At 42.3% G+C, this 23,797-nt stretch overlaps 2 protein-coding genes and 1 long non-coding RNA gene across 7 annotated transcripts in view; 2 read left to right on the forward strand and 1 right to left on the reverse strand.

Annotated features, from left to right (window-relative positions):
* Nucleotides 1–7,374, forward strand: CCDC86 (coiled-coil domain containing 86). Its single transcript, XM_032219681.1, has 4 exons — nucleotides 1–1,013; nucleotides 2,041–2,170; nucleotides 4,423–4,497; nucleotides 6,865–7,374. The coding sequence occupies exons 1-4, from the start codon at nucleotides 781–783 to the stop codon at nucleotides 6,982–6,984; spliced, it is 558 nt and encodes a 185-aa protein (XP_032075572.1). The 5' UTR covers nucleotides 1–780; the 3' UTR covers nucleotides 6,985–7,374.
* LOC116510218 lies at nucleotides 1,710–17,084 on the reverse strand. Its single transcript, XR_004255627.1, has 3 exons — nucleotides 15,916–17,084; nucleotides 7,343–7,445; nucleotides 1,710–2,140 (listed from the first exon to the last, which is right to left on the reverse strand). It is a non-coding gene; the product is annotated as an uncharacterized LOC116510218 (long non-coding RNA).
* Nucleotides 15,738–23,797, forward strand: part of BAAT (bile acid-CoA:amino acid N-acyltransferase) — a 14,640-nt gene continuing 6,580 nt past the window's right edge. Inside the window, exons 1-2 of one of the 5 annotated variants that reach the window (XM_032219665.1) lie at nucleotides 15,738–15,885; nucleotides 21,716–22,218. In XM_032219665.1, coding sequence (XP_032075556.1) covers nucleotides 21,756–22,218 — 463 coding nt within the window. In that variant the 5' untranslated portion in view covers nucleotides 15,738–15,885; nucleotides 21,716–21,755. Of the gene's footprint in view, nucleotides 15,886–20,152; nucleotides 21,130–21,715; nucleotides 22,219–23,797 lie in introns of those variants that run through there. The other 4 variants (XM_032219644.1, XM_032219672.1, XM_032219650.1 and 1 more) reach the window with 4 other exon arrangements.

Raw genomic sequence — 23,797 nt, forward strand, 5'->3', positions numbered from 1 at the left:
GAAAACAGGATCTGTTTCATTAATACTATGTAGAACATTATATTAATACTATATAGAACATTAATACTATGTTCTACTATATGGCTCTATCTGCTTTTAATGTATTTTAATCAGTGTTGTGTATTAACTTTGATAGTACTGTCACTGTTCAATTATTACCTATTCACCAAAAATATTTCACCATATTTTTCTTCTAAAAAAGGGAGAAAATAAGCAATACCCTTATCAAAAGTCCTCTAGACAATTGTTTAAAATCCCTGGAAAACCGAAAACTTTCAACTATCAGCTTTAATTGAGTATCTTAACGGTATTTTTAATGGATCTTTCCCAACTAAGCGCTTTCCAGCTGTATTTATACTGCAAAGTCCATAATGCGCAGCCAGCATGCATTTCGGAATTCTGGCCATACTGTTTCCAAAATATTTACAGAGTACTACATAGCGAAGACCATTGTACTGAAATTTTACCACTCTTGCCCCGCATATGGACTCCACTAAAAGCAGAGAATACCGGAAGTTGTATTCAAGAACAAGTGAAACTTTCCCTCTTTCTAGTCAAGGAACCGCTCTAGCTTACATAACTTCCAATGAATACCGCATTTGCAGAGGACGGCCACAAAGAACGTTATGTTGCTCGTAATTCTGCGCAACCGCGTCCGTCGCATTTGGGACGTCATCCGAAAGAGTCCTACTGGAGTCTTCCTCGTGGGGTGGCGGGGAAGGAGGGAGAGCACATGTTTTTTCGCTGGGAGTGTGTAGCGAAGAGACCAAAAGGAAGGAAATGGCAGCGCTTATCCCCGAGGAGCAACTGCAAGCCGACCGACTCTCTCCAGAGCCGGAACGGGGTGAGCAACTTCAGCAGCTGGAGAACGAGGAAGGGGCTGTCGCCTTAGTGGAAGCTGGATCTGGGAAGCTGCAAGTAACTGCTTTGGGTAAGAAGCGGAAGGAGGCACCACCTATTCCCAAAGGAAGGCCTAAATCTGGGCGGGTATGGAAAGACCCCGGCAAAAAGCGGTAAGAATGCGATCTTGGTCGCCAGGTGATCCGACGCAGCATCTTGGGGGAAGTTTTCTCCACATCAGCAACTTTTAGGATATATGGGCTTCAACTCTCAGAAATTCCCAGCAAGGATTCTGGGAGTTGAAGTCCACTCATCTTAAAGCTGCTTTGAGTTAAAGAGAAATGGGTTGCCGTTTATGTGTATTTTATACCGCTTTGTTAGACAGAAATACTGTATATTGGTTAGTTCTCCTAAAGGTAAAAGGGCACATATGTGTTAGTCGTTGCTGACTCTAGGGAGTAGTGCTCATCTCCGTTTCAAAGCCATGAAGACGTCTCCGTGGTCGTGTGGCTGGCATGACTAAACGCCAAAGGCGCACAGAACATTATTACCTTCCCACCTATTTTTTCTACCTGCATTTTTTATGTGCTTTCAAACTGCTAGGTTGGCAGAAGCTGGGACAAGTAACGGGAGCTCACTCTGTTATGTAGCACTAGGGATTCAAACCGCCGAACTGCCGATCTTTCTGATTGACAAGCTCAGCATCTTAGCCACTGAGCCACTGCATCCCCTTCATACTTCTCCTAGACAGATTTTATTTTATGCACTTCATGCCAATCCAGTGTTCAATGTTACAAAAAAAAAAAAAGGAAAATGTTAATATTCATCTTCAGTTCAAGTTGAGTGTAAATTTTAGAGAGTTTGTACTTTGGTGTCACACCCTAATTAAAATCATAGTGTGCTTTTAATATTCTTATTTGTTAGGGTAATGTTTTTTATATGCAAAAGCATTTTGTTTCCTTGGAACTCATTGCCAAGTAAGAGTATGCAGGACTCTTATCCTAGATCTGCTTCCGACAATATGCTAAATGTTATTAAGATTGTTTGGTTTAGTTGCAGTATATGGCTCAGTGTATTGCACCAATTTGATATTAGTTATTCAGTAAGGCTTTATTAAGGCAAACTATAGCTGTCTTGTAAGGTGAGACCATCTAGTGCTGAAACTCTAGCACTTATTTTTAGCTTTCCCCATTACTCCAGGTTTTCCCATATGATCCAGGATAAGCCTTTACATACTTCTTGGCAACAAAAAATGAAAATACGTCAGGAAAAGAAGTTGATCAAAGATTTTGCCCAGGAGCTGAAGGAACAAAAACAAAGGGAACGTGAGGTAAGTAAAATATGTTCATTTCAATGGAAGCAATACATCCATAATATTATTAAGTAACTATAAGGTATCCCTAAGCATCTCTTTCCAGACATCATCTTCACTGATATTTTTTGTCACTCTAATTAAACTATGGACCAGTGATGGCTAATCTTTTTATCGTCGCATGCCAAAAGCATTCTGCCCAGATCCATAATGCAGTGCACACGCAACACTCCCCTGCACATGTGCACGTGATCCCCCCCCCCATGCGCCACATTTTGAGTAGGCCTCCCTGAAGCTTCCTGGGACCAAAAACAGACCATAGCACCCCTACATGCTACCCCCAGAGTATGTGTGCGTGTCTTCCGCATGCCCCCCAATCACATGCACAGAAGAGACCCAAAAATTAGGTGGATGGCAGGAGACACATGCGCGATGCTCGCAGGTGGCACACGTGCCATAGGTTCGCCATCATGGTTATGGACTTAATTAGTAGGAAAGAATTAGTGCTAACTTTGTTGAACTCATACCCTCTGTTCTGATACTGTACAAGAATTGTGAATAGAATTCACAAAGGCATTCTGCTTTGGCCTGCAGATTGATCTGTTGTAGCTATTTTGAATTTGGCATCTACCATATTTTTTTAAATATAAGACACTCCAAGAGTGTGAAGAGGCAATTTTTTTTAAAAAGTAGGTAGGTAGATAGAGGGACAGAGAGGGAGAGAAAGAGAGAGAGAGAAATACAGTAGTTAGGTTGGGAGAGAGAGAGAGAGAGTAGTTAGGTAGGTAGATAGATGGAGAGAGAGAGAGAGAGAGAGAGAGTAGGTAGGTAGAGAGAAAGAGAGAGTAGGTAGGTAGGTAGATGTTTCCATGTGCTGGAGAAGGAAATCACTGACAATCTGCAGCACCTAAGACTTTCTGCTGGCACAGCACTTGATCAATGTAATTCTCATCAATCAGTTAAAGAGCTTTTCAAAGGGGGGAAAGTTTTTGCACTCTGCAAACTTCTCCAAAACAGCCCTTTTTTTGTGAAAAGGGCCCGTTTTTTCCCCCCCCCCAAAAAAGGCATGAATAGCCAGAGGGGCTTGCAGAGTGCTCCTGGGGGAGTGGGGGGGCCAAAAATGAGCAAAAAACAGCCCGTTTTCCGTCAAAAAAATTGCATGCATAGGCTTATAGAGTGCTGCTGGGAGCTGGGGGGTGGTGGCAAAAAACAGCCCGTTTTTTGCTCATTTCTGCCCTCCCCAGCCCCCAGGAGCTCTGAAAGCCTCCATAAGGGTATGCACGGCCATTTTGGTGAAGGGGCGGGGCTTCAGGAGGCAAAAAAATGCTGTATTCGGTGTATAAGAGGCACCCAGATTTTCAGTCTCTTTTTTGAGGAGAAAGGGTGCATCTTATACTCCAAAAAATATGGTAATAGGTTTTGTACTTATTTCTTCTATTGAAAGTTTAAAATAGAATTGCTACCCTTTTATTCTGGCATAAATGAATAACTTTGATGATGCTACTATTTTGTAAAGCAGAATATGAATTTCTGCATATCTTTGCTGTGAAACGTTAGTAGAGCTTCATGAGGATCCTACTTATATATTAAGAAAGATTGAGTGAAGATGTAATACCAGACTTTGATGCTTGTTTTATTTATGTCATAAACAAAATGACATAATAAACAACATGGCCACCCATGGGGAAAAGATAGATAAATGACGACACTTGCATTAGATGTCATGCCACAATTTCTGTATTTGATATTGCTGCTACTTAGATGCTGCTATGTGCCAGTGTGAAAAAATACCCCCTCATTTTTCCCAATTGAGTCAATTCAAATAAAATAATTAGCCAATTCACAAATACTTCATTCATGTTGCTGGTTTCAGCTGCCTTTGTCTTATGCAAATCCCACAAATATTCTGTTCATTTCAATGAAGGTCTCAACACATAGATTCTAAAGTCACATCATGTTCTGCTTAAACTTTTGAGAAGACCTCATAAAATGATAACTTGTATTCCAGCTTATCAGTCTGGAAAAGTTCAATGAGTGAGAACTTTTAAAGTGATAAGCAACTCAATAAAACATTCTTCTGCTGATACATACTTTGCTTATTTCTTTTTGAGAATTATTAATAAATTCAGCTTTTGGGTTTATAAAGCTGTTTGCATATGCTGTTTTTTCTGTTCGTATTTGTATTCTTGTATTTTTATGGAATTATTTGGTCATATTTTTGACTGGACTGTGATATATAGCATGCATAAAAGTTTTTTTTTTCCTTTTAGGAGAAAAAGCAGCGGAGAAGGGATAACTTAAAAAGAAGACTAGAAAATGAGAGGAAAGCAGAGGTTGTGCAAGTGGTGAGTTTTGGCTCAAGTTATTTTGATCTAAAAAGAAAATCTCTTTCCTTGGTTGAAGAAGAGTGGAGTGTATTTCATAATTAATGTTTTACTTAACTTGGTAGTATATTATAATATGTTTGGATCAGCAGCAATGTATAAAAAGTTATGCTTCTTCATTGCAATTAAGGAGGAGCATTTGAGAATTGGAGGCTGAATTATTGATCCAGTAACTACACAAATTTTATATCACTCTCTGTTGCCTCGGATGGGAAGTCCTTTGATGAAATGGAACTGCATTTAATTTTTCTCGTGGAAGGAGAGCACAAGTGCCTAAGTACAGACAATCCAAAACAAGTAAAATTATACAATAGTTGTATTAAATAGATTTCCTTGTCTGGAATCAAGATATTGATGTGCTGCTGGGTTTTGGCAAGGACTTTGCCTCTCCCCTTCCCAGCTTGAAGCATTAGGAAGGTGGATAGGATCCTGGAGATAGGTCCGTCACCTAGCCTGAGTTTAAATGCAAATGTGATTTGCTAACTTTGTATGTAAATGTGCTTGAACCAAGTTTCGACATTTTTGCCACAGAGATTCCTTTTGAGAATGAGCCAACATGAGAGATACATGCTAGGTTTTGGACCAAGCCATGAATAAGGGAACTTCAAGGGCATTTGATAAGATCTATTATAGAGAACTTCTGCTTCTTGAATTGAATTGAATTGAATTGATGATGATAGTGTGTCAGTAGAGCTCATCTGGCTCTTTCTTTCAATTATCTGGGCTCTGATCCAAGTGAAAGTTAGTTTCAGAGTCCAAGCCGACAGCTATGTTTCATTGTTAATACTTTACCACCAAGAACAGAGTTCTATGCTATTGGGAGATCATAACTATCAACTTTGCAACATGGAAAAAGTCAGAGGCATACAAACATGGGGAATCATATGCCAGTAAAAGTGGATCGTCATAGGCAGGCTGATACTATAGGAACGTGATCTCTATTTTAGTTTTTATTCAGGTTCTTATATATTTAAATGATTTTTCTCTGCTTTCTGCATAAAAAGTTAGAAGCGAAGCAATAAGACATACCGTATTTTTCAAAGTATAAGAACACTTTTTTTCCTCAAAAAAGAGGCTAAAAATCTGGGTGTGTCTTATACATCGAATACAGCATTTTTTTGCCTCCCGAAGCCCCGCCACTTCACCAAAATGGCAATGCATACCCTTGTGGAGGCTTTCAGAGAGCTGCTGGAGGCCCCCTCCAGCTACCAGCAGCACTCTATAAGCCTCCATAAGGCTGTGCATGCTACTGTTTTTGACAAAAAACAGGCCTGTTTTTTGCTCATTCCCCACCACCACCAGGAGCACTCTGCAAGCCCCCCCAAGACTATTCATGCCTTTATTTGGAAAAAAAAAAAAAAACAGGCTCATTTTTGCAAAAAACAGGACTTTTGAGGAGGTTTGCAGAGTGCAAAAACTTAATTTTTTCCCTTTCTGAAAGCTCTTTAGTCAGAGTGATTGATGAGAATTACATTGATCAAGTGCTGTGCCAGCAGAAGCATGTCTTAGATGCTGCAGGTTGTCAGCAATTTCCTTCTCCAACACATGGATAAATACACCTGGAAACATCTACCTACCTCCCTACTCTCTCTCTCTTCTCTACCTACCTACTGTATTTCTCTCTCTCCCTCCACCTACCTATTCTCTCTTCCTAACTACTTACGTACCTACTCTCTTTCACTACCTACCTACTGTATTTCTCTCCCTCCATCTACCTACCTACCTACTCTCTCTCTCCCTACCTACGTACTGTATTTCTCTCTCCCCCTCTATCTACCTACCTAGCTACTCTCTCCCTCTCCCTATCTACCTACTTTTTTTTTTAATTTGCCTCTTCAAAACCTTGCTGCATCTTATACTTCGGTGCATCTTATACTCCGAAAAATATGGTATGCTATTTATTTACAATGTCTTATAGTAACTGTTTGGAGGTACCTTTTATTTCAGGAAAAGAAAAAGTGTGGAGATGATGGGCTGGCTGTATTTCTTGTTTTTCCATTTACTGTTGACAAATGGAATGTCTGTTGCCAGATAACAAAACGACGGAACTTTTTTGTGGTGGTGTAGGCACGTGCCAATCCTACTTCCACATTTTCTTTATCTTCCTCTTACATGTGTAGAGTTTAATCTGTTGCTTTCTTTAGATTTAGGCGCCTTTAACAAGGTTTCTATGGAAAACCTGTGTTTGGTTCTGTTATGGAAGTTTTGTAAACTGATAGCAATAACATTCTAAAAGCCTCTAACTTGATTGATTGCTATTCAAAAAGTTTTTAAGTCTTAAATGAGCATGAGATAAGACCATATTTCTCTCTCTTTTTTTTTTTTAAGATTCGAAATCCCTTGAAACTGAAGCGTGCAAAGAAGAAACATTTGCGGCGCATTGAGAAGCGAGACACACTGGCCTTGCTGCAGAACTCCAAGGCACAACCTAAAGCAGCCAAGCAATAAAAGAGCAGAAGTCCCTTTTGTAGCACATTGAAAGACTTCTTGAAGTGCAAAAGTTGAGAGACAGAATCTAGTGTACGAAGACACATTGCTGTATTACAACTTTTTATTTGGTTCCTCTTCCAATCAGCAATAGGACCTTCCCTGCAAAATATGTTCTTGTATTCCAATAATTTCTCATCTCATAGCTTTGGTATTAAAAGAACAAATGTGGGGAGGACAGCTGGAATATTTGTTTGAAAATGAGGGAAAGCCCTAAAGGAGTTATTGCAAAATCTACAGCTTCCGGATGATTTGTAATTTCCAGAATTTACCTTTCTTCTTTAACCATGAAAAGAAAATAATTTAAAAAAAAACTTACTTTGAGGAAAAATATATGGTTCATCAAATCTCTTCATGGGTTATGTTGATTGTGGAGGACTTGGTAAAATCTTGGTAGTTCGCATCTCCCTATGACTTTCATCCTATAACAGAATTCAGATCTTTACTAGATAAGGGCAAGGTATATATTATGTAATACATATAAGTAATACACGCTTAAGCTAGAAAGAACGTTGGTCCTTACCTGAACGTTTCTTTTCTGTAATAGAGGCAGGAGGGGCTACAACAGGGCTTAGTCACAGCCTGATTGGTCCGAGACTGAGGGATTTTTCTTAAGTATCCTTTCCCTCTAGGCTCCCAGTTTCACAAAGTCGAATTGAGAAGCTGAATGCATTATGTAAGGAAAACACACCACATACATAGAGAGACTGCCCGGACCCCATCTGATCAAATCCATGGGCGGGAAGTAGCCCCTTCCGCCTCTACTACAGAAAAGAAACGTTCAGGTAAGGACTAACGTTCTTTGTCCTGTAGTTTCGGCAGGAGGTGCTACAACAGGGACATACCCAAGCTAAGTCCCAGGGCGGGTTGTTGACTCTGGGGAAGGGGAGGTCGCCACCTGTTGGAATACCCGAAGGCCATGTCCACCGAAGCGAAACTATCTAGGCGATAATGTCTAATAAAGGGAGATGGTGAGGCCCAGGTGGCTGCCTTACAAATATCCTCCAGTGGAGCCCTGGTAGCCCACGTGGCCGTGATAGCCGTGCTCCTAGTGGAATGGGCAGTAATTCCCAGCGGTGGAACCTGATGCATGGCCCGATAGGCCTCCATGATGGCCAAAGAAACCCTAGCACCTAGAGTACTAGGTGGTAGGACAAGAACAGGGCCTCCAATCGCCTGATGGAAGATGTACGCCTTAGATAAATGCGATGGACATGGTGGACATCCAGGCGGTGCCACAGGATCTCCCTCGTGGGAAGGAGACGGGCAGAAATTTGGAAGAATGACCTCATGTGACATATGGAATAGGGAGTTAACCTTTGGAAGAAAGGTCGGGTTGAGCCTCAGGACAACCCTAGACGATGCTGTAGAAATTTGAGGACCTGGGAGACCGAGGCTGAAGCCAAGGATATGTGGAACCTTTGCACCAGGACACAAATGTTGACCATGTCGAATTACAAATTTGAGTGGTTGATGGTTGCCTCGATAGCAGACAGGCTAGCATCCCTCAGGAGGCGCCGCTCAAGTGCCAGGCGATCAGCTGGAGCCACTGGGGCTCCCAGTGAACCAAGACCCCCTGGCATAGGGCAACCTCCTGGGGAATCCTTCAGGGTGGAGAAATGGATAGTTGGACTAGATCCACGAACCAAGGTCGCCTCGGCCAAAACGGGGCCACCAGAATGTTATGGGCCCCTTCCAACACAATTTTCCTCAGGGTTCCCTGGATGAAGGGAAGGGGAGGAAAGGCGTAAAGGAGACCGGGGGGCCACGGGCTTCTGAGAACATCTGTGCCCTCTGCATTGCGTGCAGGGAAGCAGGAGAAGAATCAGGGAATCTGAGCGTTGTTCGGGCTGGCGAACAAGTCCACCAGTGGATTGCCGAAAGGGAAGCAGATCATGTGGAATATCTCTGGAAGCAGCTGCCACTCCCTGTGATCAACTGTCATCTGGCTCAACCAGTTGGCTTGGTGATTGGCGATAACTGAGATGTGTTCTGAAATAATGGACACCAAGTTCTTTTCTGCCCATTGACCGAGCTTCTGAGCTTCCTGCCACAGGCTTTTGGAATGAGTCCCCCTCTGATGATTTATGTGAGCAACATTGTCTGTCAGGAGGAGTATATGTCGGTTAGTTATCGAGTCCTGAAAGTGAAGAAGGGCCAGGTGAGCCGCCTTCAGTTCCAGCCAATTAATGTTGTGGCGCAGGTTGGACTTCGACCATTGGCCCTTCGCCAGGCTGGCCTCCATCACAGTCCCCCAGCCAAAGAGGCTGGCATCCGTCATGATGGAGTTGCAGTCCGGCTCCCATAATTTGGCCCCATGGTTCAAAGATGGGGACAGCCACCACCTCAGGGACCAGCGGAGACCTGGTGACAGTTGAATGGAACGTGTGGAGTTGCTAATCCGCTGTTGTTGCAATGGGATGAGCTCCACTGAAGTGTTCGGGAGTGTAGACGGGCCCACGGGACAATACCTATGCATGACATCATCTTGCCCAGTAAGCAGGCCAAGGTCAGGATGGAAGCTGACCAACGTGCACGGATGTGTCGTGCCAAGGTTTGTAGGCTTGTCGGGCAGTCTGGGGAAAGGCGAACTAGCCCTGATCTTGAGTCTATCACTGTGCCTAAGGGTAGGACTTTTGTCAATGGAGAAAGATGGCTCTTAGGAAAGTTGATGGAAAACCCTAGAGACTGTAGAGCCTGGATGGTGACTTCCAGGTCCAAAATTGCCTGTTTCTGGGAATGGGCCAGGACAATCATGTCGTCGAGGCGCAGGTGAGCCACCATCGCCGCCAGGACCTTTGTGAACGTGTGGGGGGCAGAGGCCAGGCCAAATGGAAGGGCCCTGTACTGAAAATGACGACCCCTGTGGGAAAAATGGAGGAATCTGTGATGGGCTGAGCGAATTGGAATATGTAGATATGCCTCTGTTGATGCCATGAAGTCCTCCCATTGGATCTCCAGTAATATGGACTTGAGAGAAGACATCTTGAAGCGCCGGTAGATCAGGTGTGAATTCAGGCGCTTCAGCTCCAGAATCGCTTTCCATCCCCTTCGGGACGACAAAGAGGTTGGAGTACACGCCTTGCCCGTACTCCTCTGGTGGGACCGGCTCGAGCGCCTGAATGTCTAGCAGACGTTGGATCGCCAGAAACATTAGGTGACACCGTTCTGGGTCCCTGGAGGGAGGGAAGATCCTGAAGAGCACCGAGGGAGGGGAGGAGACCTTCCCTGACTGTCGACCTGACCCAGGCATCTGAGGTGATCTGATCCCACTGATCCGCGAAGGATGCTAGGTGGCCACCTATGGGTTGACTCGGATTGGAGTCATTTCCCCCTGCAGAAGGAATGGCCGCCCCCTCCATGAAAGGGCCATTTGGATTGATACCTATTCCTATCCTGGTAAAACAGCCGCTGACTCTGTCTGTCTTACCTGTAGGGAGCATACCACTGCTGGCAGTAGTCTTGGTTAGGCGGCCTAAAGGACAAAGGCCTATGATACGAGGACGGATGGGAGTCCGGCTTCTTAGAATTAGAAGGTAGGACCTTCTTATCCTTGTTCTCCACAAGGATAGGATCAAGGGAGGCCCCAAAAAGGGTAAGACCGGTGAAGGGGGCTGCTGCCAAGTTCCATTTGGATTTGTTGTCCAGTTGCCAATTACGGAGCCACAGGAGTCTCGTCGCAGTTACAGAGGTGGAGAGAGCCCCGGACATGAATTTAATGGAATCCATGGTGGCATCTGCCGAAAACTGGGTAGCTGAGATGATCTTAGTGAAGTCTTGGTGAAGATGCTCATCTTGTATAGGGATGCGGTCCTGCAATTGCCGCAGCCACAGGACCCTCGTGCGGTTGAAATAGGGCGCTTCTGCGGCCGCCTTAATGGCCCAGACAGAAGTGTTGAAATTCTTACGGAGAGTAAGCTCCGCACACTTGTCCTCTGGCTTCCGTTTGTTTTCCACGTCACCCAAGACTACTGTAAATGTGTTAGCAAGAAGGGCGACCAGGGCATCTACCGTGGGAAGTTGCAGGGCCTGAGAGAAAGCCTGCTCCATATTGTAACAACGCCTATCATTGCTCCCTGGATTGGGCAAGGAGGAAGGCCTCGCCCAGTGATTTTTGACCACCTCTAGGAAGAAGGGAGGGGCTGGGACCTCCTCCTTATCTGGGAGACTGGAGGGGCCCCAGTGCCAATCTCAGTAGTCTTTTTGGCCTTATGTAACATAGGTTTGAAGGCCGGGTGAGGAAAGAGGCCTGGTAATGCTGGGAGTTCTGGAAAAACTGAATCCTCATCCTCTGAAAACCCCAAGTCTGGGTGTGTCACCTCCTTCAAGATGGAACCTTCGCTGACTACTGAAGGGGAAGCAGGTCTAGGAGTATCCTGTCCCCTAGAAGAGGAAGGGGACCTGCACCCAGAGACTGCGGGTGGCCTGGGCACCCCTTGGGAGGAATGGTCCTTCTGGGATAGGCCCGACGAAATACCCCTAGATATAGTGGCAGAGATGAATCTCCTAATACTATCAGGCATCCAGTCCAAATCCTCCAAATCTTCCTCGAAAAGGCCACGGGACGGAGGCCCCCAGGGGGCAAGTTGGGCTGCTGGAAGGTAGTCCCGAGATCCCCCTTCTCCTGGGTCCTCTACCCCTTCCCTATAAGCTCTAGGTGAGATGGGGGGTGAAGGAGAGGCCACCCTCCTGCAAGGCCTTGCAGGAGAGATTGAGGGGGAAGAAGGACTGAAGCCCCTAGGGGACGATCCAGAGTTGTGAGAGCGGGGCCCAATTGGGGATCTAGATCTGCTGGGGGATTCAGGCCTAACCGCCTGACCCAGTCTTTCCGCCCTAGCCACCTGTTTTTCCAAGGCTTTTTGTCTTCTGGATTCATCTCTAGTGGCTGCTCTGAAGGGCGATGGTTGGCTGGAGGCCGCTGCCCTGGGCCTACGTCTGCCCTGGCCCTCCTCCTTTAGATCTCCTTGGACCTGCATGGGTTCCTGGACTGTGGAAGCCATGCCTCACGTGCTTGCTGGATGGACTGTGGGGTGCCTGCCAGCCTCGATAACTGACCGCACTGCAGGCACTGGATAGGAGCACTGTCTCACCAGCCTCAAGTGTGGCCGTGATTTCTCCGTGTCCTGATAGCCTGCGGGCCTAGATTAGGGGGATGATGCAATGGTTGACCATGGGGATGATGCAATGGTTGTAAGTGAAAAACAGACAAGTCATTTTTTTCAATGCCGTAACTTTGAACCATCACTAAATGAACTGGTAAGTCGAGGACTACCTGCGTAGAAAATGGTGGATGTCACTTAATTGTATCAGTTTCAGCTTGCAGCAAAGCACATTGGGAATCGGGGGGAGGGGGAGTAGAGGCTTTTGGCTGCATTTATATCCAAATTTTAATGTTTTCAACATTTTCTGCTCTATAGCAGGTATAATGAAATGTGAAGAATATATACTTAATTAAGGGAAATCTGATATAGAGATAACATTTACAACTGACTCTTTTTCTAAGGACTAGACATTTGAGTATTCTGAGAAAATGTAATCCATATCACATTCTTCATTTTCTTTTTAATCCTGCACTTCCTTATCAGCTATTTACCAAGGAAGCAGTTTTATAGCAAAAGGTTTATTGGGTTATAACCATTGCTGTATAAAGGTGGAGGTATACACCTGTTTTTATCAATTTTAAAAAACAAAACTAATTGTTATATTGCTTAATATTTATTTGAATCTGTGTATATAAATCATATGATGTTTCTTCTGGCTTTGCCTATGAGATACACAGCATTTGAAATTTTCCTGCAAGTTCTTAAGACAGAATACTAAAATAATTACTTTCAGGATTGTTCCTTTTAGAGATAGTCCTCGGCTTATAGCCATTCATTTAGTAACTGTTCAAAGCTACAACAGCATTGAAAAAAGTGCCATATGACTGTTTTCCACACTTATGACCCATTGTAGCATCCCTATGGTCACATGATCAAAATTCATAAATTTGGAAATTGGCATGTTTTTATGACACTTGCAATGTCCCGGGGTCATGTGATTACCTTTAGTGATCTTATAGCAATAGCAGTTAGACTTATATACCGCTTCATAGGGCTTTCAGCCCTCTCTAAGCGGTTTACAGAGTCAGCATATCACCCCCACAATCTGGGTCCTCATTTTACCCACCTCGGAAGGATGGAAGGCTGAGTCAACCCTGAGCCGGTGAGATTTGAACTGCTGAACTGCAGATAGCAGTCACCTGAAGTGGCCTGCAGTACTGCACTCTACCCACTGCGCCACCTCTTCTCACAAGCAAAGTCAATGGGGAGGCCAGATTCACTTAACAACTCGGTTGCTAATTTAACAACAGCAGTGATTCACTTTGTGGCAAAAAAAAGTAAAATGAGACAAAACTCAACTGTCTTACTTAGCAATAGAAATTTTAGATTCAATTGTTGTAAATCAAGGATTACAACATTATCTGGATTACAAGGATTATTCTGAACATTATTCAGAATAAAAAGTTATATCTACTTGTGACAATGTTATCTGCTGGGCCAATGTAGACTGAACAAACACAAAGGTTTTACATAAACAGAACGTGCAGTGTGAAGGTGATTTCTGTGAGTATCTGAAGATGTTGCACAAAGATTAGATTGTTGTCTGAGAATGGCCAAGCTATAAATGAATGAATTCATACATAACATTTTCTAGATAAGTATGGCAGTTTTTTTTACTAGAAGGATGAAAGTTAATGAGAATATCAAAACAAAATGCAGATTACTGAACTGTTTCCCTGAAAATAAGTTATCCATGCCTGGGAGCAAATGCTAGTTGTACCTTTCAGATTTTAAAAATGAGGTCTACAAATCTGGTGCCAGTTCATACCAGCTATTAAATGCAAATGATAACCAGTTTAACTTGCTTCTTTTGGCTTGGTAAGGCACACCTGCAGAATTTCATATGTTGTAATAACAAGAACAAGAATAGCCCTTTCATTGGGAAAAAGAAGTAATTGCTTCTTACACATTGCTTTTCACAGTTTGGCAACTCCCATGCTAAGATTTCTTTTGTCAGGGAATAATTATAGGTCCAGTTGATTGCCCGTTTTTTTAAGCTACGGTAAATGAAAGTTGAGAACAAGGCCAGCAAGCCCACCTAAGACCTGCCTCCTATCCCCCTCCCTGTGAAGTGGGTAGGCTGACAGAGTGAGTAGCCCAAAGTCATGCAGCTGGATTTCATACCTAAGGCAGGACTGAAGTAAAGTCTCCCATGCCAACAAATTCACCATCATACCCAATTGGCTCTTATACAATAAGAATGATCTTTTATTTCAGCATTTCTCCCCTTGTATTTTATGTTGTAATGGTATGAGTGATTCACTTTGAGGGAGGAGGAAAAGAAAAGACTGCCAAAAGCGGTATTAGATAAAAGCTGCTTAACATCAGAGAAAGAAACTTAGATAGGATCCACCCTAAATTGATCCGACTGTAAAGAAGAAAAAACAACCCAGTAAGGAGATTCGTATTTTCAGAATGGCAAGGTTCTATTAATATAGTTTTACAATAAACTAAGTGGCTTGCCTGGTCAGGTTTCCTGTCTGGTTTACGGGGGGGGGGGAGCTCCTGAGGCCTCCTGAGGGCATCGAGAGGGGGGGCTGTTTTCACCCTCCCCAGGCTCCTAGAAAGCCTCGCGCCTCGGGAGGGCGAAAACAAAATGCTCAAGAGTTGGGGGGGGGGGCTGTTCGTGCATGCATCCATTATGGGTGTGGCACAAGATCCTGCAAATCATAGCTGAGTTTGCTTGGGAAATCCTCCCAGTGGTTCGAAACGGCTGGACTGAAATACTGATTATGTAGAGAGGCCTCAAAGACAATCCAACTAGCAGAGTATAAAATAGGAACAGCATCAGAGGTGGTATTCAACATATTCTGACCAGTTCTGGAGAACCGGTACCAGAAATTTTGAGTAGTTCGGAGAACCAGTAAATACCACCTCTGACTGGCCCAGCCCCCATCTATTCTCTGCCTCCCAAGTCCCAGCTGATCGGGAGGAAATGGGGATTTTGCAGTATCCTTCCTGTGCCATACCTACCAAGCCACACCCACAGAACCGGTAGTAAAAAAAAATTGAATCCTACCACTGAGCAACATATGCTGAACAGCATGACTAAGTAGCTGGTATTCTATATAGGAACACCAGATGGGAGATTTCATAGAAAGTCATGGGGAATAAAAGGGCTAAGATACCGTGGGACTTCCAGATCCAGACCAACTGCTAGATATTAGCCAATCAGAATGCAGCGTTTGCATTTTATAATGATGTATATTGACATTTGATATGAATGTAAGTAATGACTGTAGAAGAGATGCACGAAAGCTAATTGTAACCAAGTGTCACACTTTCTACAAGATGTAATGTAAGATGATTATTTTTTTTTGTGTGCTGCTTGTTTAATAAAAATAAAAAAAATTGTAAAAAAAATGATGTAATCAACATTATCTAGGATGTATAGAGACACCTTTTCTTATTTCTCAGTTTGCTTTCTCATAAATATGATGACCTGGAAAAATAGTTCAAGCAGAGCTATAAAAAAGTGGGGATCTAGGAGTAGCTAAGTTTAAATGATACATTTAAGAAGGAAAGGCCATTGTCCGCAGGGTCATACTGGATTTTACAGTGGGTGGATTAGATATAGTTTATGTCTTTCAGTTAATGATTACCACGAGGCAGTTTTGATAAGCCAATATAAACAGGCCATGTTAATCAAGATCTCATTCTCGGATTTTTAATTTATAAAGTGGTGTTTAAAAGAGCTTGGATCCCAAGCAAACAAAGCAAGCAGAGAAACGTGAGAATTGTGGAAAAGTGCTGGAGAAAAGTGAGTTTGAGGCTCTTTGTCAAAACTTACCTACCATTCGGGCAACTGCTTTTTCATGGCAAGAGCTTTTGTGGTGCAGATTGAGTGATTGATCTCATGTACGGTACAGCCAATAGCTACTCCGAGGAAAAGATCATAGTATCTCATGTTCCAGAGTGAAAGAAACATCCAGTGCTTGAGTGGGAGGGTGGCTGCTGAAGTATCTCAATCTCACTGGGGAGGTTTCACCACTAAGCTAAACAGACAAGAGAGTTTGTTGCTCCATTTTATTTACTTGATATTGTTTTGCAATCTATGTTGTTAATGTTAAACTGAAAGCCAGGTGACGTATCCATTGCAAACAGAATGGCAGCATTAAAAAGTTTGAAGTGTTTAGGGAAGATGTTTCTTCTCTTCTTCTACTCCCCCACACCTTCTGATAGGAAAGCATCCCTCAAGCTTTAAAAAATGTAATAAAAATCAGCGATAAAGTACAATAGAAAGAAGCGGTTTTGTACAAGCCATTCAGTATCCAGCTTGGGGTATCTTCAGAAACAGAAACAGAAAAGGCGTGCTTAACCTTGATTTTAGAGACCAGGGGATTTGGGACGTTTGAGGCCATGGAAATTGAGGGATGAGATGCAATGTGGATGCAATATGGAGAGGCAATATAAAGATGCAATAATAGTGTCTTGGAGAATGGTCATGTCTGAGAATCTTACCTCAAAAGGCAAGGAAATCTCTCTTTCCTCAGGGAGGTCCATAAGTAGAACAGAAATGATAGAAATCAAAACGCCATAAAGGAAGCTATCTAAAAAAAAATGTTCAGCAGTAATAATGCCAGTAATAATTTTTACTGCATAAAAAGCATGGGAGGGAATCTGTTGAGAAGACTGTTACATAGCAGGAATACAGGATTCCTCATTTATACTTCACTTATTTCCGCACCCTTTAAATATTAAAATTGGACCTCTAGGCCTATTTCTGGATTTTAGAAAACATGAAGTTATGGGGTGCATCCCAATATTCCTTTCTCCTTAGAATGAGATTAAGAATGATCAAATGTCATGAATACTATAAAAATAGGAATAGATTCTCAGTTTTACAACATTAACTACAGAGATGAATTTAAACCTTTCCAGGTAGGAGCAGAGGTTGTATTCAGCAGGTTCTGGCCAGTTCTAGAGAACTGGTAGCGGAAATTTTGAGTAGTTCGGAGAACTGGTAAATATCACCTCTGACTGGCCCCACCCCCATCTATTCTCTGCCTCCCAAGTCCCAGCTGATTGGGAAGGAATGGGGATTTTGCAGTAATCTTCCCCGGGAGTGGGGTGGGATTAGAGATTTTACAGTATCCTTCCCGTGTCATGGCCACCAAGCCGCGTCCATCAAGCCATGCCACACCCACACAACTGGTAGTAAAAAAAATTGAATCCCACCACTGGATATGCAATTTCTGATTATGGATGATTTTGGGGGAAGCTAAAAAATTAGTCTGGAGATGTGGTGGGGAGAATTGATAATCCAGAACCATTTCTCCTCCTGTTAATCTGCTTGTTTATGGCTCTAAACTTCAAATGGAGCAGAAAGAGATGACATGGAAGCAAGCCTAAAAGCAAATTAAGCTGAAATAGATTGATGCTCTTGAATATATTGAAAATAAATGGGAACAAAATTGAACTTCATTAATCACTCCATTCTTTAAAATGTTGGAAACAAAGGAATTGTATGTCATAGCGACTTAAGCTCACCCAACATTAGGATCAAAATAACTAAAATTTCAATAGGAATATCATTATCTCAGTCAACTTATGAAATATTGCTCACCTGGGAAAAAAACCTGAAGTAGATCTTAAGATAAAAATTATCCAATTATCTCAACGCAAACCCTATTCCAAGCAAAATTTTGTTTAGAAAACTGTGCAAAATGCCAACTTCCTAATCAATCAAACCAACCAAAACTACCAGTTACAGTACAAGTCCAAGAAAGTACAAGTTCTATAAGAATGAAATTTGCTTCCCACTCAGGTTCAAAGTAAAATGATGATTTCATAATTACCCAAACTCAACAGTCATTAAGAGCACAGTACTGGAAGTAATATGACCAAAACATTCTGGAACAGCAGATTCTGTTTATGCATTATAAGCAAACTTTCATATATCCAAAAAAAAAAAAAAAAAAAACCCACCAAATCATGTTATCTTGCCTAGAATACATGACAAAAACCATGGTGCCCTTGAACATTTTGGGTGATAGTTCAACATGGTCAGATTCTTATCTAAAAAGTGAATTTGTTTTAGCTGAGTGGGGTACTATTCCAAATAGTTTCAGTAGTTCCCCAGTTCCTCCTTTCTGATAGTATTTTTGTCCTTTAATCATTTAGTATTTCACATATTCTCTGAGAGAATTTCAAAGATAATGATTTTCCTACAGAATAGTTTCTGTAGGAAATTAGCACCCACCCCTCTCCTAGAAAAATGAAATATTTTAGGAAATATTAAAAGGACAAAATGTTTCCACTAAAAGGGAGGCAGAAACTCAGGCCCCCACCTTTGTCAATGGGCCATTAAGGCCTGGGCCAGTCTTTTCTACGTAAGAAACATGTACCTCTTTTAGGCAGAGCCATAATAGGAATGCCAAAGCCCTTTCATTACATCATCACCCAGCAAAGGCTCAACCAAGCCTGGGACTCAAGACAGCCTACAGAGTTGCCCCTGCATGGCCCCATGGGAGTCTGATAATCAGTCAGAATACAAGCTCAAATTCAAAAGCGCAGAGAGGGCATAAAACCAGGACATTCTCAGCATCTCTTCCCTTTTCCCCCAGGACTTCAAACTATCCTGTCAATCATCAATAAACCTTCTTTCCAAACAACTTCCATGAATCCAGTGTCTTTAACCCACTTGGAACTGAACCCATATGGGCATTTCTTCTAACATTTCCAAAATATACAGTTTTCCAAATAAGGTTTATGCGTCCTATTACTGTGATTTACTGTTAAATTGTTTAGTTTGGTGGGTGGGGAAGTGGGTCATTCTGTGCTGATTTTGGAAATATAGGAGTTTGCCTGGAATATGTTGGGGAATTGTCAGCCTCTGCTTTGCTTACTTACTATCGGCTGCCATAGAAATGGGGAGGGTGGGGGAATGGTATTTGGGATGGAAATAAATGGTACAGGAATGATATGAAAAAGGGAGTTTTCTTCTCATCATCTTCTGCGCATGCTGGTGGCTGGTGTTTGGACTTGGTCAAGGCCAACTGTCCTGCATACCAACATGATGATGCCTTTTGGAGATGCACCCCACATGAGACCTAAGGGAGTTGCAGATTGGACACTGGGGTGGGGTTGTTGGAGGGAAGAGGCTGGGTTAACATTTGATATGTATTTGTTCGCGCCTTTCTAGCTCAGATCTTGCTTTACTTTCTGCTGCTATCTTTTCATAACCAGTAAAAGTATTTTAATTCTACAAACAATGGAGTTAGGAGTTTTCTTTCTTGGTTATTGATGGAGGCCATGAGGCCAATGTTGAGAAAAGACAGGAGACAACCTTTCTTGAGATGGAGCGACCCAGATTGGGGGTCTGAGAGCCCCTTTTATTGAGATAGGACAAAGGCAGGAGGAGCAATAGCATGTGGTTAAAAACAGCCTGTAAAAGTACAATTTCTAATCTACTGCTCAGTCTATATATGGTTAAATCCTGGACGTCAATGGTAGGGCACATCTCAGAATGTTATGTTATGCGCTATCAGGATGTTATGGCGTTCTAGGAGTTTGTTTTCTCCTGTGTGATTCAGCGTGACTCTGCAAGCCCTAGTATGAACTAGGCCATGGGTGACCCATACCTACACAAGGAACTATATTACAACATCTCCTACTTTTTTATTTTCTTTTTGTCAAAAAGACTTTTCCTCTTCATCTGACAGGGCTGATCACAGCATTCTACACATCACATCATGGCAAAGGGTGGGCAAAGGGGGAATAGAAAGTTACAGCACAGCATAGGGGGGAGAAAGGGCATGTGTGGGAGTAGCTGGCTCACATAGTTCATGTTACATGAGGCTGCATAGTGAGTCCTGGCCGTTTAGGCCGGAAGGATGTTTCTGGTACGATGTTTTTGCATCCCTGTGTATGTGTGTTTCAGACAGCAGAAACTGCCCTGCACACACACACCCGGAATGATTTTGTTTTTTAAAAGGCAGCGTCTCCTTCTTCATCGCTGGGCATGCGGAAGGGATCTTTCCCCATGCAAGCGGTTGACTGTTCATGTAACTGTGTGATTCAGTGTGACTCTGCAAGCCCTAGTATGAACTAGGCCATGGGTGACCCATACCTACACAAGGAACTATATTACAACAACACCTGATAGAAATGTTGTTTTCATGGGATGTTTGAAACTTTTTTTCATCAATGGCATTTATTATATATGACTATAAATGTTAATTTGGCTAGATGGATCATTTTTAGACAGTACATTTTTTTTTTACTGAGAATATACCATAGTTTCCTGATGTAAGCTCGATTCTTTTGGCATTAAAGGCTTTCTGGTTCACTATGGGTCTGCTGAGATTCATTGGTGTGGCTGGGTGGGAGGTAATATTTCTAACTGCTTCCTAAAATAGTGATTTTTGTGTGAAACCAGAACTGAAATGTGAGCTCTTTTGGAGTCATTGCTTTCTTGATGCACATAACTGCAGAGTTTTGTCTGTTTTACAGAAAGTGTTTCAGACAATGCCTTCTTGTTTGAATTATTGCATATTTAAAGGCATTAAAAGACTAAAAGAAGGCATTATTTATTTAAACACTTTGTAAAGTGACTCTGGGAAAAAACAGTTACAAATAGAATACTGTACAGTATGTTCCCATTTCTTTCTCAAATTGCTTGTTCCAGTCTATTAAACTCCATTCCAACTTTTATATCACCCTGAGAATTAGTTCAAGTCACATGGTTAGGATCCAGCTCCTTATTTTCCAAAATCTTCACTCGATCTGCTTTAAGCCACTGTTTGGTGTAGAGAAGAGTGCAGAAAGGACTTCGGAGTTCTGCCCAAAGTCTATTTTTTCCTTAGCGGTCAGTTGACACAGCAAGCCTTGATTCTGAAGAAGTTTGGAGCTGAAAGGTATTGTATTTGAAGTGGGTGAGAGAGATAGAATTGCACTGTGCCTTTCCATTACGGCTGAGAGAAGAGAAAGAAAGTGGCTACATGAGGCTGGTTCTTCAGTCTGGCAAATTCAGAGGCTCACTTTGAGGAGCAAGAACTTGAAGGTGAGGGGCATGCAAAATGCTGGCAAGCTTTGCCTTGTCCTTCTCTTTTCTGCTTGATGGGAGGGAGTTAGCTTAAAGGAATGTTTGTTTAATTGTCTTGATGTATTCTTAGTGAACTGCAAAAATATCAAGTTAGGAATTGCCTTTGGAAAGATGATCGCACTCAGGTGTATATCCAAAGCGGCTTATTGTTCCTTTTCCCTCCTGCTGGTTTTAACAATACTTTGATAATCTTGCAAACTGATCTGATACTTTGATAATCTTACAAACCTGTTGATGCCAAGTAGGAAATTGTAGAGGCAGGTTCACAAAAGATATCCAAAGTAGATTAAATCTACATTTGAATTGATGTCATCCCACACAAAAACTTAAGAGCATTTATAAAATCCTCCAATTGGTCCCAGAGTTGGGTTCTGAGATTATGAGCTGTCTGAACAAGTTAATGAAACAGAGACCTCTGGAATATTTTAGCATTGTAACATAGGACTGGCAGAGCAATGTAGATGACGTTTTGACCACAGATTGAGGACCAGCATGGTTTGAGAGGGGAGTGGTAAGGAGACAAGTCGCAAATTTATATCATTAGGAACCTGACTTTCCCCAGATACTCTCAAGAACTGGCTGCTATGGTCCACCTCAGTGTCACTCCTGAAGTCTCCCTCGCTGACTTGCCAGTGAAGATTTATGCCTCTGGCCTGGCGCCCTCCCAGCTTGTGACCTTACATGCATCATTGACAGATGAAAAGGGAATGAAGTTTGTAGCCAGAGCCTTTTACCAAGCCAATCAGAATGGAGAAGTGGATGTGGCACAGGCTTCTGCTCTGGGAGGTAACTATACAGGTGTGTGGCCCATGGGCCTCTTTTACACTCTAAAGGCTGAGAAGATGTTCCACAGGCTGCTCAAACGTGATGTGACAGGCAGCCCCTTCTATGTTCAGATTAGCCTCTTCGATTCTACTGTGATTGTGCCCTTGCCAATGCATGAACCACTGGCTACTTGCACTGTGGAACGATGGTATGCAGCCCCTGGAGTGGAACGCATCTCCATTAAGTGCGGCCGGGTCCGGGGAGCCCTCTTCTTGCCTCCAGGTAAGGAAACTGAATTCTGTTTTTTCTCCCACTTCTCTTTATTGCCTCAATCTCTTGCTTGCAATGGATGGTGCCTCCAAATGTATTTAAGGTGGTAGTGCCCAGACTTTCTAGCGAGCATTCATTAAATCATTATCTTTGAAATTCTGTCAGAGAATATGTGAAATACTAAATGACTAAAGAACAAAAATACTGTCAGAAAGGAGGAACTGGGGAACTACAAATCAGTCAATTTGGCATCAATATTTGGGAAGATTCTAGAGCAGATCATGAAAGAATTTGTTAGCATCTTGGAGAAATATTTAAACTTTATATATTTGCAGTAATACTAATTTACAATATTTGTACACTGCCCCAGTTATGAGAGTCTGTTACTACCCATTACTATACATTAGCATGTATCAGACTAATCTTTACAGGGCGGGGCATAACCTTTTCCTAGGGGGTCACAGCAACACTTGTAATAACAACACAAATAATTCATACACCATTCGAAAGCCCATCAAAAACTGAGTTTATTGACACGATTTAATAGTCAGTATGACCACCATTAGCCCTTCGAACAGCATTCAAACGAGGTGGATAAGAACACAACAAATCTTCAAACAGCCTCTCGAAAGGCAATGCATTTTATTCTGTCAATGATCCTTTGTTCTTCCGAATCGAATTTTCCAGCCATTCTTAAAGCAAATTTAACATTTAATAGCTCATTCAATTCAGTTTTTTATGGGCTTTAAAATGAGGTGTCGCGGAAGTTGTAAACTGCTTTCGATCTTGCTGTGACCCCCTAGGAAAAGGTTATGCCCCGCCCTGTACTTTCTATTAACGCCTTTCATAGATTATGAATATACTGTAGATACAACACTGTATACCAATGCATTTGACAAAGTATGACATTCTCATCAGCAGGCAGGATGATTGCGATTGAGTGACACGTCAGTTTGGATATATAGTAATTCAAAAATAATATTCAGATGCTCATTTAATCATGATTCTTCATGAAACTAAAGTGAGATACTGAATTCAGTGCTGCAAACTTCATCCTGTGTCAATATTTTTTATTAATGTCTTTGATTTGATGAAGAGGTAGAAGGAATGCTCTTCACATCTGCAGATAACACAGAATTAGGTGAAATAGCTGATGCCCTAGAAGATACCGATAAAATTGAACATGGAGGTAGTAGTTTGAGAAAAGGAACAAAAATGACAGAAAGAAACTTAATTGAGACAACGAAAAGTCTTTCATGCATCTCACAAATAAGATATAGAATAACAGAGTTGGAAGGGACCTTGAAGGTCTTCTAGTCCAACCTCTAGTCCTGCTTAGGAGGAAACCCTACACCACTTCAGACAAATGGATATCCAACATCTTCTTTAAAACATCCAGTGTTGAAGCATTCACAACTTCTGGAGGCAAGTTGTTCCATGTGAGATACAAAGCTTGCTAACGGTACCTATGAAAAAGATTTTGCAACAGTAACTGAGTGAAAATTAAATGTGGCCCAGTAGTATGACATAGTTATAAAAAAAAGCAAACAGTTTTAGACATCATTAAAAGCATTATTCCCAAATCAGAGAA

This window comes from Thamnophis elegans, chromosome 1 (assembly GCF_009769535.1).
Source record: "Thamnophis elegans isolate rThaEle1 chromosome 1, rThaEle1.pri, whole genome shotgun sequence".
Lineage (NCBI taxonomy): Eukaryota > Metazoa > Chordata > Lepidosauria > Squamata > Colubridae > Thamnophis > Thamnophis elegans.

What these genes read in the sequence shown, in the direction of transcription:
- CCDC86 (XM_032219681.1), top strand. Translation starts at nt 781, where the DNA reads ATGGCAGCGCTTATCCCCGAGGAGCAACTGCAAGCCGACCGACTCTCT. An exon ending in AAAGACCCCGGCAAAAAGCG is followed by an intron (nt 1,014 to 2,040) that starts GTAAGAATGCGA and finishes CCATTACTCCAG; the next exon opens with GTTTTCCCATATGATCCAGG. An exon ending in AAGCAGAGGTTGTGCAAGTG is followed by an intron (nt 4,498 to 6,864) that starts GTGAGTTTTGGC and finishes TTTTTTTTTAAG; the next exon opens with ATTCGAAATCCCTTGAAACT.